This window comes from Charadrius vociferus, unplaced genomic scaffold (genome assembly GCF_000708025.1).
Source record: "Charadrius vociferus isolate BGI_N301 unplaced genomic scaffold, ASM70802v2 scaffold411, whole genome shotgun sequence".
Classification (NCBI taxonomy): Eukaryota; Metazoa; Chordata; class Aves; order Charadriiformes; family Charadriidae; genus Charadrius; species Charadrius vociferus.
The window spans coordinates 74835-93183 of record NW_009646935.1 but is presented as its reverse complement, the minus strand read 5'-3'; the positions used below and the strand labels follow the sequence as shown (position 1 = coordinate 93183).

At 40.0% G+C, this 18349-nt stretch overlaps 1 protein-coding gene across 1 annotated transcript in view; it reads right to left on the bottom strand.

Annotated features, from left to right (window-relative positions):
- The window catches only part of MSH2 (mutS homolog 2), a 55035-nt gene that overhangs the window by 35986 nt on the left and 700 nt on the right, over window positions 1-18349 (bottom strand). Inside the window, exons 2-6 of the mRNA XM_009894852.1 lie at window positions 15775-15929; window positions 15136-15414; window positions 14660-14806; window positions 13366-13515; window positions 11740-11873 (exon numbers count right to left, since the gene is read on the bottom strand). Of these exons, the coding sequence (XP_009893154.1) occupies window positions 11740-11873; window positions 13366-13515; window positions 14660-14806; window positions 15136-15414; window positions 15775-15929 (865 nt within the window). The remainder of the gene's footprint in view (window positions 1-11739; window positions 11874-13365; window positions 13516-14659; window positions 14807-15135; window positions 15415-15774; window positions 15930-18349) is intronic.

Below are 18349 nucleotides of genomic sequence, written 5' to 3'. Positions count from 1 at the left end.
TACCTCTCTAGCACATCTTACACACAAGAGAGAATATCCCAAATAAAGGGGTCAAAATCTTTCTGTTATTTTAACGAAATTGGTACAATTTGGCCTACAATATAGTTAGGGCCTAAAATCTTCTGTTTGAGTGAGGGTCACAAGTTGTTTACCTGAGTAAGCTCTCTTTCAGCTCTCCCAAATACGCATGCATGCACAAGGGCCTGTAGTTCAGAGACAACCCAGCCAATTCCAACAGGCCTGTGCGAAAGGCTCGCGCCCAGGTAAGCAAGGCTCCTTCCTACGCCGTCTGCCAAAAAAACAGCCTGCACTTTCACATGTGTTCCCCTCCATGCTAAATGGCTCAAGTTCTTCTTCTGTTTCCCATCTGCTCTTGCCCAAACCACGGCAACCTGATATTTCTTCTTAGCATGCTAGCACAAAGTTGGTTTTGTTTCCCCAGTTAAGAACGTGCTATAAATGCTTCTGTAATATCAAATGACTTCACAGCTTACCCCCTGAAAACCACAGTTACAACCTAAAAGAAGAAAGAGCTAAACTAAAAGATACAGCTTGCCTAAATAGCAAAACTTTCAAGATGACAGTGAAGCAGTACAACAGTGTATATACATCCTCAACTCAGAATTTAAAGCACGTAACTGTTTCATGTGCGCGGTGTGAAATTACAGGCTTCTAGCACTGAAGAGATATTGGACAATAGGGTGGATTAAAAGAAACAGCAAACTAGGAACAAACAGCCCCACAGCGATGCATCTTGCAATTCACATGTAATGTTTGCGTTCTTAAAGACAATGTCGTCAACCCACTAAAATGATAGCAATCCTTGTACTCTGATGACCTTCCTAGCTTCTTAAAAGATTTTGCAACGATTCCCAGTTCTAGACCCAAACAGAGTTTCAAAACTTTTCCTCTGCAAAAACAAAAGAGTCATAGACAGCAAGCCTGATCTGCCTCCGTGGTATGGCTTGAAAGCTGTCCTGCTCTTTACACAGGCAAGCCAAACAGCATGGAGGAAGAAAAACTGGTAGTCTGGTAAAGGCAGCTGCAGAGCCCCCAGTATGACATGGAGGGTAATGCCCCCAGCAGCAGTCCTTTCCTTAAACACACATCTTCATTTGCTGTGGCTAACTTTCCACCAGTGAGGCTCCCCTGAGCTAGCTCACTCTGGGGTGGCTCTGCCACCTGTGGACAAGCTCAGTTGTATCTTGATGTTGGCTTAAGCTGGCTAGAAAATTATGCCCTCAAGCCACAGTTCCACAAACACTTCTAAGCTGGCAGAAACCAGCACCAGAAAAAGTGTTGGGTAGTATTGCTACCTGTTGCTGTTCTCCACCCCACCATATTTTCTCCCTCAAGTCAGAAGTGAACTCAATCAAGGAATCTCCAGGCACATATCCAATGCCCTCAGGACATATTTAGTACTAGAAATTGGCCTTCATTCCACAATTACAGGGCAGGTCTTTGGACTGAACTTGCTACTACTGTCTTTTAATCTCAAATGTATAACTTGAAGCAATCATGAATATGTTGACTATTTCTTGCAGCTCTGTTGAAGTAGTCCCTTGTCATGCAGAGTCCAAGGTTTGAAGGGCAGCTTTAGACCCTAGAGGAGCCACAGAAATCACACTGCACACACTTCCAGAGCACTGGGTATTGTGCTACTAAGCAGATGGACAAAAGTGCTCCACATCAGGCTCCCTCCTGTTTAACCTGAAAGATTAACCAACATAAGAGAAAGCCACATCCAAATACCAGTCTCCTGCCTTTTCCGTTTTTCCTGATTAGTCTCCAAACCATCCTACCATGAAAACAATACTGGATATTTGCAACCTCAGAATTAATTGCAGATAAATTTTTAAATTCAATAAATGCATTCATTCTTCCAAATAATCAGAGTCCCTCCTTTACATCAGTTACATTTATATAACACAAAATTAATAAGTATCACGAAAACAACAGACTCTTTCCTACCCTACATGAATTCCTGCATATACCATTTGAATATTACGTCAAAGCCTAGAGACAGTAAATCAAAGCCCTGAGATTACATCAGGGTACCAGGCATAAAATCACTATTTTCTATAATAATCAAGCAAAGCTTTGGCAGCTGTTACGTATTGACTGTGGGGTTGCACGCTGATGAGCTCAGAATAAAAAAAAAAAAAAAACACAACAGGATTCTCAGAAAAGCACTGTTAACTCCAATATAGTGTCTTCTTCCCCAAAGATACTTATTGCAGTCTTATTTATTCTGAAATAGGTTAACAATAATTCACTATTTTTGCACAAGTTTTTAAACATTTTCCAACCCCAGCAGATTCAGCAAGGTAAAGAAAACAATTCTCCAGTAGAAAAATAAAATCATGGGTTGTATGCTTGCCAGCAAGGTACCACTTGATGCAATTAAGATCTTGCTCCTGAAGCAGACTGCTGCAACAGCAATATTTTTAGACCCTGAAGGAAGGGAGTGCCTGGCATCATTCTGAAGCATATGCAAATAAAGCAGCAGCACACAAGCAGAGCTCTGCTTTGCCTCCTCTAGCCAGAAAGCACATCAAAGCAAAGAACTGCAGTGTTCTCAGGCATGCACACAAATTCCCTACGACAAAAAGTAAGGGAAGCAGAAAGCAAACATTTGTTCTTCAGTTATAAGGCAAGGCTGGCAGCACTCCTGACGGTACTATCACACACCTATCTCTTCACGTGGCCAAGAGCCGCAGGCTGCAAGCTGTGTTTCAGAGCAATGAGGAGAGGGATCTTCAGGAGCGCTTCTACAGGGAGGTGATGACCACAGCTTGTCAAGGGTCCCACTGTTTCTCTCCACATAGGACAGAAGGTCACCTATGCCCTGCAGCAGGAACCCAAGCAGACACACCAGGATCTCCCTCTCACCAGCTCCCGCTGATGGTTCACTCTTGCTGAACCATCCCGCTGATGGTTCAACAGCTCTCGCTGATGGTTGGGACTACTCCACGCTCCCATGGCAGACCAGCCCTGCTCTACCAGACTTGCATCCTGAAAATATTCAAACATTTAAAGCAAAAAGTATTGTTCCTGTCTATATTCTAAAGAAACTTTCATACACCTGTGCATCCAACCTACACAATCACCCCAGTCACAGTTAAAACCAACACCAAGTGTCTTTTATTTCCCTTTCCACAGCCTGGATATATTACTTACAGTAACAGTCAGCTGCCCAAGTAATAGAAAAGGAAAATAAACCTTCAGTTATGTTTCTTAAAAGTTATGTTTCTCAAATAAGAGTAAAGTTTATTTTTTAATTATTATTGAGAACTGCCACTCAGACTAGCGTTTTATGTAACAGCGCTATTTAGATTTGATTCACCACTCCTCCTCATTCTCAGTTAAGAAATAGCAAAATGATTACCCTTAAAGAATTAAACAGCTCCACAGAAGAGGAACTGTGATAAAAAGGGAAAATTCTCAACGTACAGCAACCTGCCACTTCACAGAATGATAAACACTGTTCCCAACTTTTAAACATGCGTGCTTATTGAAGAGACAAACATATAAAACATCCATCAGCAAAGTGGAGTTTTGAATATAAGATGTTTTACACAGCAAATCTTCTCCCACCTCAAAAACCTGGCACAATCTTGCTGGACTAAACAGTCTCTTAACCTCAAGGAACTTTACAGACAAAAGGACATGAGGCTATTTCATAAAACAAGATTCTCTAAGTATCTCCTAAACACTTTGGCAGAGACATGTTTTCTGTCTTCCCAATGTTACAAGAGACTTGATTTATTAATTTCCATGCATAAATTATTTTTCATTAAATTTCCAGAGTCTTCTGTAAGAGCTAAAAAATATTCAAGTAGCATATTCATAGTGAATTTGTCAGAGGCAGCAGGTTTATTGAGCAATGGTAGTCAACAGCTCCATTCCACAGATTCAGACACTTTTTCAGTTTGAGGATAGGCAGATATCCAATTTATCTTCCTGTAGCAAGTTTGGTAATCCAACTCACGATATAAATTAATTACGTAAGTTCTAAAAAAGTCAAGATACCAAGAGAAAGCAAACACAAGTCAGATCATTAAATGTGAAGAACAGGCTTTTGATATTGCTTGATCTACATTTAAGATGTTAATCTTCTCATGTTTATGATGATAGCAGGTCATGGACCAGCTGCAGAGGAGCAAAAGGATTAATTTTAGATGACAACTTTCCTCCCTTTCTCATGGATTAGTTTTCATCAGGTAAACAAGCCAAACCAAATTATTCTGTAGCTACGCGACCAAAAAAAGGCAGCAGCAGGAGCTGAAGGCCAGAAAGGGGAACTGGAATTGCCTCTTTTGGCACCTCCCTAGTTTGAATGGATTAGATGCTATACAACATTTCACCCTTGATTATTTTAGTATGCTAAATTCCCCACCGAAAGATGAACCCAGCAGCTACACGAACACTAGTGCCACTGCCAATAACAAGGGAACTGGTGACAACTCACGGTCAGGGAAGCATGACTATACCTTTTGATTTAAAGTGGTTACAGTGTCAGCCAATTATGAAATAATTCAGTGTCACAGATTGCTGCACGATGCTTAAGAATCAAAAGCAAACAAAAAAACTTCACACTGAATTCTGACCACTGAAGACCAAGGAAATCCTACACACAGAACAGCTAGTGTGAGCAAGCGTCAAGGACATGAAGCCAAATATATCTTAATTTAAATAAAGACAAGAACAACCAGTTTCACAATACTTTTTTTGAACATTGCCATTCCATTAACATAGTTTTTAGGCTTCTGGAAAGCAAATGCCCATCTTTTAAGAATTACTTGTAAACCTCCATTTCTTATATGATAACAAAGAACAATAGAGAGAGCACAACAAGAACTCATCGAGTACTGTACAGTCATGGGTAAGTTTATAAACTTCATAGAGTGAAACTGCCCCACCCAAAGCCTTCCAGAGAAACTGAAGATGGAAAGCAGCTAAGGCTGCTTCTCAGCATCATGCCTTACGTTGTGGAGGTTTTGTGCAGTCTTCCTTTTTAGTTAAGTACAGTATTTAGGGATCCAGTGATAAAACTGTATTACTGCACGGTCTTCAAAGACCAGAGAGAGCTGAAGCAAAGTACTTCCCTTATTATTTTTTGTAAGTGTTTTACTCCTTGCAAGTTTCCATACATTATTAAAATTAAGAGGTTAAGTTTATTACACTCCATCAACACTAATACTCTTTTAAATTGCTAACCTGTGTATTTCCTTAAACTAGTGTAGACTAAGAGCATACTGAAAAATTTGCTGTAAAAAGCAAATATTTCTTCATTTGTGTTCATTCTGTACAGAGAAGAAACTTAAAACTGTATGTAAAGAAAACATTAAAGACTTTTACAATCCTTATACACTATAAATGAAATTAAATTACAAGTGAAGAGAAAGTTATCTTGCCAAGAGCTTCCGTTGCAGTTTCCTAACATACCACCTTTCTAATGTTTGTGGATATCAATTAAACAGAGCAGAAACAATAATATGTTCACTATTCTTTCATGGAGAATATACCATATTCCTGCATACAACATTCGAATTAGTGACCACCAAGGATACAGTGACATCCCAGACAGCTTTGCACAAGTACATAGTAAAAGTTTTCATAAGGTCATTCTTTAACTGGAAACTTCACTAACTTATGGCTGTGACTTAGAAAAAAATTCCAGATTCTAAGTAAAATCTAACTACTGCAGGAATTACCATCCACATCCTTTTGGCAGGCTGAAAGCAAAAGAACAGTATGGCAGCTACAGATTCACATGTTCCTAAATAAATAGCAATTTATTATTTCTTAAAAATCTGAAAACCAATTTGACATTTCAAGCAAATTTTAGTTTAATTGTCATTTCCCTTGAGCCTCAAAATTCAGATGCAAAAGAAACTGACTAAAAGCTTAATCCTTCTATTTATTTTGCACCAAGCGAGGACTTGTCAGGATGAAGTGGGCGAGCTGGAAGTATCAACTAGGAGATACTATGACTACCTGCTTCAGTGCTGCACCACTGAATGCCACCTATAATTTACAGATTTGCAATGCTGATTGCTGATCCTTGACCTAGAAGACAAATGATTTGGATAACATGCAGAATACAAACAGCTTTTAGGCACTTCTTCCAAACAGCAACATTGTCTTTCCCACACCTGAAGGTGTCATAAAAGGAGTCTTTTTTCAGCTCTTATTTACATCCCTCTGTTCCTCAAACAAGAAAACTAAAAATAAGTCTCTTGCAACACAAGAATCTAAGCTTTTTAATAGGTTTCAAGCGCCTGGGAGTTTGATGGAAATTCCTTTTTTGAGATGAGGCTTGTCTGACATGTGCTTGACTAGTAGAGCTTTTAATGTTTCTAGACAGCACTCGCTATCAACCTCAGTTTTACAAGGAACAAATGAAAATGCCGGTTATCTACCAGTTTTGAAAACAGTAAACATAGGTGAAGGGAGGGAAAAGGGTTAAAGAAGCATTGAGAGCTTCCAGCTCCAAACGCTTCTCTAGGGTACGCGGAGATAACAACTTCTGGAATTACAAATTTTTCTAACATTTCTAGAAGCTTAGTGGAAAGCCAGCACCAGATAACAACTTTTGGAATTACAAATTTTTCTAACATTTCTAGAAGCTTAGTGGAAAGCCAGCACCATTTTTATGTCACTGGGATGACAATTTATTTCATGCAAAGTATTTATTGCATCATGATCTGCATGACAATAACAAATCACATTTCTGCCTTCCAACTAGCTCAGATTCAACCTGTATTTCAGAAGCTTCTTTACAGGCATTAGGGGCACTCCCAGCATTTAAAGTGCATTTTAATTAAGCCATTTAGACAAACCTCCAAGTTGGTCACATTCTCCCCTCCCTTACTGAGGACGCATGCCACCACCTACTAATTTAACTGCCTGTAATCATTGTGTTGGTGTAAGTACTGACCTGTACTCGGAAAAGTACTGAAGGTGTTTGCAGAGCTGCTAACCACCACGACAGAAGTAAAATGCCTATCTGCAAAGCTTTGCAGGGACAGCTGCAGCTTAGAAAAGAACGCAAAAGTAGTGAAAACCTATCACAGAATAATTTACATTGGGAGGGAACCCAAGGCCTCCAGTTCCAGCCCTTGCTCAAAACAAGGCTAATTTCAATTGAACATTGAACAAGAACAGAGATCCCTCCATCTCTCTGAACACACATTCCAGCGTCTGACCATTCTCATGGTGAAGATTTTTTTTTCCTTTATATCCAGCTGGAAGGTCCTTTGATGAAGTTGATGTCTGTTTCATCTTGTGGTTTTGCTGCGCCCTTGCAAGAAGCACCTAGCTTCACCTTCTCTATGACTCCCACCCACCAGGCAGCTGAAACCAGCAGTCAGGTCTGCCCCGTAGTCTTCTCTTCTCCAGGCTACAAACCCAGCTCCCTCAGCCTCTCCTCATATACCACGTGCTGCAGCCCATGATCCTGCCCAGTGCCTTTCCACTGGACTGGCTCCTGTTTGTCCATCTACCTGTCCTGCAAAGCCCCACACTGCATACAGTACCCTAGATGCAGCCTCACAGTGACCAAGCAGATGTGAACAATCACGTTCCTCAGCCTGCTCTTACTAGTGGAGCCCAGCAAGCAGTCACCCTTCGCTGCTGCGAGGGCACAACACTGCTGACTTCCCTGCCAGAACATGCAAAGATCCAAGTATCATCCTTCACTCCAGCAGGTGCCGGGGTGGCTCAAGTCCTCCAAGAGAGCCAGGGCCTATGATCACGTTTCTTCTCGTTGTCTCAAGGTGGCTTTAGTCCATGTCCTCATTGTGATGGGGCAGGTGTGCTGCAGGCGCTCCCTGTAATGCCCCCGGCCGTGCTCTTCGCTCTCTAATTCTGACCCTTAAGCTCATAATAAGCCCTCTGCCCCCTCCGCAACAGAGCTCTGCGCATTCAGGCCATACCTCTGCAGAAACACAACCCCTCCATCTTCCCTGCCCAGCCTTCGTAAAGAGCATGCCCTGCAGCACTCCAGTTGCTTGATGACATTTCTGCGATCCGAGGGAGATCACGGGCCTGCAACGCACGCTGAGTTCTTGTTTCACCTGCCTGTTTCCCATCCATGCTGTGTATTCGTCTGCGCCTGAGACGAGCCCCCAGTCACACGGCTTCTGAGCTGCCACACCTGCATTACCCCACACTGCCCCTCCATGTATCTGCTAGAGAAAGCATATGTTAGGTTAACTTACTACTAAATAAATCCCTGTAAAGGCAATCAAGTCTGCCTACACTAGCTAGCAACAAGTTGCTTTTTCTTTTTCGTTTTTAAGCAAGCTGCTACTTTAATTGTCATTCAAGACCAATTCATGACAATGTTCTACAAACTTCGAAATTTTATCCTGCTAACCATTGGTTCACCTCAAGCTCCCAAAATCTATTACTTTCTGACTCTGCTAGAGACAGGACTGGTTTCTGCAATTTGCAGCATAGTATTTAGGAACGAAACAGAAAAGCTCAAAAGAGGCTTGAATCAGAACAAGTGATGTTAGAGTGCAGCCTGTAACTCCTGTGGAACCGAGACCCCCGCACCTTTTCTACTACAGGACAGAGACGTGTAAGAGGTTAGGCCACAGTATGCATAAAGGACTAAAAAGTCAGATGCAATCTTATATTTATCGTCTGCACAAATGTCAGAGAGTTTCCCCCCCAATATAGAAGAAAAAAAAAAATATATTGAGCACAAGTTCCCTTCTCAGGGCATAACAGAACAAGCACTATTTTACATTTTGCCACATTTCTCTGACTTTCCAGTATCTGAAAAAAAAAATTACATACTGAAGTTACTTGCTGTGTTACAGTCAATCGTGTTATGCAACTAATATATGTATGCGCAATTCCAGTCTCTGCAACTACATTTATTTTCAGAAATATGCTGACTATAAGGCAAGGAGCAAGAACCTCATGTACTTGCCTTCTGAACACACCACATGGGAGAATTAGGGCTGTATCTTGTATACTTATGCCTGATAATTATTTTTTTTAATCATGGAAAACCAGCCAGACACAGGCAGAACCCCAAGTCTTTCAAGACAGGCAAGTATGAAGAACCCCAGTTTTCTTAATTCTCACTAGGAGCTATTCCAGTGGATAAACGTTATTTTTGTCTGAAGCAAGGGCGCTTACACATTAATATGTTGTTACTATATTAATGTTTAATACGAACTAGTGATGTAACATGGTGTTCCATTTATCCATAGTGTTAACAACACATTGCAGGTTACAAACTCCTGAAAAATTTGATCCATTTAGCTCCAAAAGATGACTTGCACCACCTACAGGTCTCAGCAGAGGGTTACAAGAGTCTAACTTTTATAAAGATTTTTAAATAAACAGTCAGACATCCAATTCTACACTACTGGAATAAAAGTTAAGTCAAAATACCTCCTGTGTAAGCAAAACAACAGGATTACTTCAGAACATTGTTATCTAACATCAGTCCAACTTGGGTAGTTCAGCCTAGTTTGATGAGAATTTTGCACTGATTAGTGTTAAATTGTGTCCTTTATTTCTTAGCCTGAAGCATGCCACGTTAATCAGTAACTCCCCTTGACTACAAAGGGGACATAAAGGAAGAGCAGTCCAGGTATTTCCTTCTCAAACCACCCGTATGTTCTAAATTACAGTTTGTAACTCTTAAAACAGCCACAATATACTTTAAGGCGTATAGAAAACAACTTGGCGACTGCGTATATATCAAAAGATATTTGAACCTGTCAATACATATCATCAGTCCCACTAGCAGCTTCTTTTATTACGCTTGTTCCTTCAGATTAAAAAAAGAACAGTCCTACACATTTTGAAAAGCGTTAAGATTGGGAGGACAGCACACCAACAGCTTACAAGTAAAATACACTGCTTTTATTCCAAAGCCAAAGAATTAAATTCATCAAAGCAGTGCCTGAAAGCAAGATGCATCCAGGCAGGCTTAGCTATGCTGCAGAATAAACTGGAAAAGTATGACTATAGTATTTCAGTGCCCGTAACTACAGATTAAAAGAAACCACTTTGAACAAATTGTAACCCAGATGATTCTGTGACTGGGCAAGATACAGGTTATCAATGAACCTCTTTAAACCTCTTAACACTTGGATACACCAACCTTTACAAGCTTCACTAACAGCCTAACTCCATTTAATTACGCCCTCCTCCTTAAAATATAGCTTTTCCTAAATGCAGCCAACAGTAGCCATACAGAATCACAACATAAAATGTGGAGATGACCGTAATTCTACAAAACAGGTCGTTACATTTTCTGCCTACCATTTAATCTCAGCTTATCAAGAAAATATCTCTTCCAAACTCGCAGTAAGTTAAAATTTCTAGTGTTTACTTTGACATAAGAAAACTAAAAATGGGAGTAATAACTTTCAAAATCTTAAAACCAGCGTAACCGTAAAATTAAAGTTGGATTAGATCTTAGAATCCAAAACTGAGAGAAGTAGATGATCCTGGGCACGTAATCAAGAACTAATGACGAAGGCTCTTGTAATACATGTCAGAGTAAGATACAGCATTCAATAAACCTGGGGACAAATATTTCAGTATCACATTAATAACATTTCTAGGTGTGCTCTGATCAATTTATTAGGCACCATTTTTCAAATTATTAGAAAAAGTAGCAAAATCTGTTCAAGAGAAGCAGAATAATTCAGTCTCTAGAAAGCTAGAGAGAAAACTACTCTTTGTATAACTTCTGTAGACATCAATGTCACCACACCAAAAATTCTTTTTTGGTAGTAGTGATCTGTGCTAAAGCCCAATGGCATATACAGACATACCTGCAATGCCTTATCTGAAATACTAGCCTTAGAGAAGGCATCAAAGTTAAATTCAGGTTTCTGGCCTCTTCTGCTTTGTCAAAGTACACATTAACATACATTTTGCAATGTATTAACCTGCCATTCTCTTGAGTTGGATGAAGTCTGGGTTTAGATGTTAAGAATATAACTATATTTAGTATGAGTTTAAAAAAGTGTAACTTCTGTTTGCCAGGTGAACATAATCAAGAGAGAAACACACACCCTGTAGGAATATGGCCTTTGCAGTTTTCCTTTCTGAAGGACTGAGAATTATCTGTACATTTTCAGCAGTGATTTGCCAGACTCTCTAAGGCTTCATATCGACTGATATGGCTGTTTACTGGTAGGGCAGATGCATGGTGACAGCAAGGAAGCAAGGAAGAAAAAGACCACCCAGATTTGGGCCACAGTATCTAGGCAAGATATGGTAAGAGTGCTACTCTGCAACCAAGGTAGTTTTTTCCTGGAAATGCAGAGGTCACTACCACTTAATTATTTGGGGGTGGGGGGGGGGTTTGTTTGTTTGTTTTTTAATTGGTAAACTATAAGTGACATCAAAATATTAGTATACAACTTGAGCTTTTGCAGTATAATAGTTAAGGAGTTGCTGCTCTGCTGCTCCACTGCCTTAGCCTGTAGCATGAATCATCTGACCATCTAAACATATCATACCTCCTCTTTAAGACATCGTAATTGTAAAAAGTATTTAAGCTAACAGTTACCTGTCAATTTTCATCTCAGGGAAAAACACTTTTTGCTGTAACTACAATGTGTTACAGGATGGCACACAAAAACCTCCACCACCGCTATTTCTTTGTTCTAGTATTTTGTGCTTAAAAAGAAAGTGCCTTCTGTAAAACAGTTACAAACTTGTATAAGTCTATAAAACACATAACACTGTTACCTTTCTTCAATTCTATTCTTGTCCATAAGTGGTTGTTTGATCCACTGATTAACTAGTCTTTGTCCTTGAGGCGTTCTGCATTTATTTAGTAAACCAGCTAGAGACTGTGCAGTATTAGCATTTTCCACAGAACTCTGGAAAGGAAAAAAAAGAATTAGTGAAGTTTACTGACATCCTCGGAATGGCACTCAACTTTGCTACCTAGGAACATATCAGTGTTTCTTCTGTATTCAACTTGGCACCCATCAAAAAAGGCAAATAAACAGCATGGCAATAAATCACTCACACTCTAGTTCCTGGAATATGGCGAACAACGAACAGGTTTGTCCATTTTGAAACTAGCTGACTGAACAGGAAAGTTCGAAACATATCTAGTCACTGGGTAGTATGCCATTTGAATAGGAAAAGTGGAAAATACCTAGATATTTGCTAGTTTGCCCTTTGTGTAAGGTCAAAAAAAAATAGGGGTCCTGTCCATCAAAAAGAAGCAGCAAGAAACAGGACTTGGGTTCAAGGGTTTTGGTTGGAGATCTGTGGAGGGTGCTGGGGGGGAGGCGGGGACACAACAGAATGAGGCAATGGGAGAGAACACAGTTATCCAAACTCCCTCAAGCTTCCCCAGATCATCTTTGGAGTACTATAAACATCTCTAAACTTACTCTGTTCAGATTACAGTTTACTATCTATAATTTAGGTTTAATATTAACGGGACTCAAGACAGACTTTTGGGCAATTTTCTTGGGGTTTTGTTTGTTTTTTTTGCACAAACAGCTAGGAAGCAAGAAATTTGTTTAACACTGAAGAACAGCAAACAAATTTGTTTCAACTCTTAACTTTGGAACGAAAACCTCAACCCTCTCTACCCACGAACACCAGCAATTAAAACAGCAGTCAAGCATTCAACCAGGAGCAGGTCTGGATGCCCATAAACAACTGGGGTGTAGAACTAGCATCGCCACAACAGTGAGAAGGTATACTGGTACATTTAACCCCTGGAAAATCTAATCTCTAAAGTGGATGTGCCTATTTACAGTGTTCTGGACAGTATTACATTATGAAAAACTTCTGAATCCAAGGAAGTGTCACAGAGTACATACAGTATACACAACTCATATATTATACACAAATATTCTCTTTCCCCAAATCAGCACTACTGTATAAAGCAACTGGGCTTTGGAGTTCCCTATCACACCACAAAACTACAGAACTCTCCTCCCCTCCCATACCCCAAGTCTGCTCCTGCCACTGGAGATGGGAACTTCTCTGACTAAAACCAAGGAAAGACAAAGCATTTCCCCCCTACTGCTTAGCCAGACTCCTCAGCAGCTACAACCATGAGGTACTTCTAAGGCTCTTCCCATATCTGCATTCTATATAGACACTTGTTTCTGGCTACTTCCTACCTCCTTGATGATCTTCTCTTCTACATTCATAGTAAAGTAACAAAAAATGCAGTAAGAGCATTTAAAACACACACTGTACACGAGTAGCTGAAAAAAAAGCTAAGGTGTAAAAGTTGCCGTTCATCAGAATCCAGAGAGCTGTGATGGGGCAGTCAGGCTATTTATCAAGCAGCTAAATAAGTATATTGCAAAACACTTATCAATTTCAGTGTGCATTTCTTACCTGAAAAAGGTTGAGGGCTTGAACAGCTGCGTTGTCTAGCACCATATATTGACTAAGATCAAAAGTAGTCAGTTCAAATTGCCCAAAGTTAGACTCATCTGACAGCAACTCTAAAAACTTGATTATGGCCGACAAAGATGAAACAGCAACCTGAATGTTTTTTTAAAAACACAAAAACAAACAAACAAGCAAACATTATAGTTAGAAACACTCTTGAATTGGGGAGTATTTGATAAATGCCCCTAGAAAGTTACAATCAGGGGAAGTCTTTGAGCCACATCAATTCCAGCAAGGCTGTGAGAGACTTGGCCTGTTTGACAAGACTTCATTTTCATAGCAACATTCTATGGCGGTGCAGAGTCTTTCTAGGTAGATGCAAGAACAACGAACTAGACATTTGCATAATCTGATAAACAAAATGTGAAGTGCATGCCTTGCCAGCTTTCCAAAGCTGTTATCAGGATGTTTCTGGCTCAGGAACACAAACAAGTTATTGCAGATAAATAAGATATCATGGATCATCTCAGGACATGGTTTCAGGGTTAGTTTTCAGCCAGAACAAGGACCTGATCTGACTCACTGCATGGCGTTACAAATGCTAGTGCCAGCACAAAAGAGAGGCAGCAGCATGACTGACTTGTTCAGCTGCAACACACTTCAAACAATTTTAACCTGTTGTGAAATCACACATTAAGGGAGAATAACTCTGCACCTTACACCTGCAGTTAGCATCAGCAGTGAAGGGCATTTTAAAACAAATTAAAACATGTTTATCTCAAGCAAATTACCTCTTGTTTGCAGTTAAGAACAAACATGTTTAGTTCACATGCAGGCACTAAACCATATGCTTGAGCCATAAGATGACATAAAACACAAAATATTATCATAAACATTATTTTGTTTTCAAATACCAATTTTCCTGTCATGCAAAATAACCAAAGTACTGTATTTCAGTCCTTAGGCTAGACAGATTACGAATAGGAAGCATCTCTCGTGCACAGTCCATTTGCTTACCAGTTTACTACTTTAAAGAGACAAGTAAAGGATTTTTTCTTTTTTTCCCAGGACCCCTGGAATCCAGCTTTGACACAGATTCAAGCTGAGCAGAACTGCTAAACACTTCAGCAAGAACGTAGCTTAATATACCATTGGTTGTACCATTTACTTTCCCAGAAGTATGGCAATCCAGCATAAAACAGGACCAGCAAGCTGATCATCTCTGTCTTCATAACAGATGCACACACCACACCGCTTCTAAAAAACAGGAGCACACTAAACATTGCTCTGTGCTCACCTGCTTTTCCATCTCTGGCAATGCTGCGCTATTCATTTGTTCTTCTTTTTTTGATTTTAACAGGCGATTGAGATCCTGAACAATATCTTTTGTTGTGAAATCCGCCTTCTTTCTGTCTGTAATCAGGATTCCTCCCCTCTGAACGACCTGTTGTCCATAAACACACATAGTTTTCAATTACTTTCAATATTCAAGGGACAGATGCTCCTCACATCGAAGCAAACCCTGAAGAGATATTTATTTACTGCTAGGATGCAGAGAGAACGACAGACAAGATTTTACCCTTAGAACAACTTTTGCTCATTAAAACACAAATGAGTCAACAAACAAATAATGCATTTTGGATCCATAAATCAAGACTTCGAGTTAACATATTGCTCCTTCATTTTTCCATATATCAGAGCCCAGCTAACAAGCTACAACACAGCTTTTTAGAGAAAGTTTGGTCTAGTTGTCAGCCACAAGGGTTCCCTTACTTGTCGTAGTTTTCCCATCTCTCCTGCAGTCTCTCCTCCTGGTAGCACACACTCCTTCGGTCCCAGTTGAACCAGTAGAGCTTCAAGGTTTGAGAACTGATCATTATCTGGAAACTCACAGACACTCAATTTTCTCAGCGTAGTGTCGACATACCCCACTCCTACTACTCTTTGCCCATCAGCTGTAGACAGCTTAACCCCCACAACCCCAATGGCCGTTGACATATCATTGTTGGCAAAGAGAACTTCCTCAAACTGGGAAAGATTTCCTGGAGAACCCTATTAAGAAAAGAAATACACTTTTTAAAAGTACATACACACATTCTTTTTTTCTTTAAAAAGGACAATTGATAAAACATACAATTGTTCTATTTTTTTAACCATTAAAATTGTACCTATCATCTGCACAAAGTGAACTACTTCAGGTTTCCTTTATTTCCTGACCTATGTCAAAGATACAGAACAAGCTCTTCCAGCCTTAGAGGAGTACAAAACACAGGGATGTGTAACAGACTGCACGATTTACCATCATACCACCAATGTCAGTCCCTGAAAATCCCAAAACTCCAAGCTGAGGGGCTCAGTTACGGGATTTTTTTCTTTGCTCTCACAATTACAAAGAAAGGTTGAAAACTGTACCTTGTATGCTAAATACCAGTCATTTTCTTTGATAGATTTACTCCCTGCTTTGTTCTTGTAAACTTCAACTCTGTAATGACGAACCAGAAGCAGATCTCTCACAAAAGATTCAAAGTTCATTTTACTAAGCACAACACTCTCAAGCTTCTGAGTTCCTACAAAAAAGGAAAAAAGAAAATTATGAGACACTTGAATTTGTTCATAAAGTTTATTTTCTGTAATCAAAATTCCCAAGAACAGCCTTCAGGAAGGACACTATTCTAATATCAAAGAATCAAACACATAAAATCCATGAAACAACACAAAACCAGAACATTCAACTGGTTATTATTAAGAATGAAGAAAACATACTCAATATCCAAATAAAAACAATGTCCGTTTCCAAATGTCACTAAATCTATACGTATATATACACAAAGAGATACGTTCCTCTCACTCTTCCTATCTCCTTACAATATTCTTAATCTGGTTTTCTAATTAACATTTCACACCTTTTAATCTAACGAGTGGTAGAAGGCTGCTACAGGTTTTCTTTCTGGATAAAATCTTTCCTGGATAATCCACTTGTGTTGACAGAACAGGCTGTCACCCTATTCGCACCCAGAAGACAGCAACACATACACGCCAAGACATTTCCCTTTCATCACAATATGTACTGTAAAAACAACATATTCTCAAAAAAGTTTAGAGGTTTACATTAATACCTAACTTACAAAGCGCCTGATTGACAAATTTCTTGCTTCTGTTCCTATATGGGTGCAGGCAGATGATACAGTTGAACAAATTTAATTCCATACAGCTGCCAAGAGGAGCAACACCACTTCACCACTGCCTGTGTCACCTCTGGCACCAGTCTACTCACAGAATAAGATAATTCCACAACTAAAAAATTGGGGGTTTGGGGGGTATGTTAATTTTTCTGCCAGACTGGCAGGTGGAATTAATTCAGACTGGTGTCAGATACACGAGAATTAGATGACATACAAATTAAGCACAAGCAATAGAGAGTGATGATCACATAACTCTTTTCAGTAGCATGCCTTCATCACATTTGAGGCTCTTCCTCGCTTCACATGAAAGATGTTCAACAGTGAATTTCAACACCTATAAGAACTCAAGGGTTTATTCTAAGTGGGATTTTTTTCATTTTCTTTCCTCAAACCTCTAATAAGATTTTTTTGGAAGCAGGTAAGAAACTAATTCCACATGATCAGGTCTTCTTTCCCAATACAGAACTGTCTAACAAAACATCTAATGTGATGTGTGGTTTGAAATCATCTTGAAAGCACAAGATGCAGTTTTATGCTGACTTTTAATTGGATATGCTAAATAAGGCTATAGTTTGCAGTGTTTTAAAACACAGGCTTGCATCTGTGAAATGATCAGTTTAGATGAAAGAGAAAAATAATTCTGATGCATGTGTTTCTAGCCTGGAAGACATATCAAATTCTATGTTTGAAACTATCAAGCTGCACAAGTTCCCCACAAGTTGTTTCTTTGTGAGGGTTTTTTTATGGTTTTGGGGAGGGGGTGGGTTTTTTTATTTTTACGCATTAGCCCATCACTTGCAATAGAAAGTAAAAAGCATATGAGGATGTCATTCTCTTTCTAATACCACTGCATACACACACAAAAAAATCATTCATAGCAAACAGTTTTATTTCACAAAGTATGAGGCAATAACTTTGCAACATTATGTTCCTCAAGATTAAGGATAATACTAAAGTTTGCCTGTTCTGACAGGATAATTCATCTCAGTACTCTTACATCCAACGCCTGCAAGCTCCACCATCTTATACCAAGAGACAAATAAAAAGTAACAGGGGATGGATGGAAGAGACAATCTTATGCAATACATAATATGTTATTCTGCAGGCCACCATTAGTCAAGTACCTAACAATGGAAAATTTGGACATGCGAAGTCGCCATTATTTACCTGTCACCTGCACTATAGATCTGCATGATCCCAGTCCTCAGTTATCACTGAAAATGTCACGCAATCATTTTCACAAATGGAAATCTACCAATGCTCTGGAAAAACGTTATTAACTGCTGTTAGCCTGGGCAACACGTTGTGTTCAACCAACCAGCCACATCTGACAGTCTTGTAGTATGAGCTTACGTGACTGTGACGAGAAGTATATACTCAGAACCACGCTGGCTGCTGTAGATGCCTTCCTACGTTTGTGCACCTACATCTGTCACACGCATCCCACTCAGAACGGCTACTAATTACCATTTCAAAGCTACCAGAGGCTGAAGAAGAAAGATTTGCATTCAAGTTATGCCTCCTTCCCAGCGGCAAGGAATCAGAGCACACATTAAAATACAGAGCCCCCTTAACATTTCCCCTCCCGCATCCACCACCACCGAGCGTGTACCACTGCCCCCGCCCTCAGCAATACCCGGGGCGCTGCGGCCCTCAGCCGCCCAGATCCCGCCAGCACCTACACAGCGGCCGGGAGCGGGGAGACAGACAACGGCAGCACCTCACGCCCTCTCGCCCTGACAACGTCCCCATCTTTTTGAAAAACGACGACACGCAGCGTCCCGGCCCGAGCGACACGCCGCAGG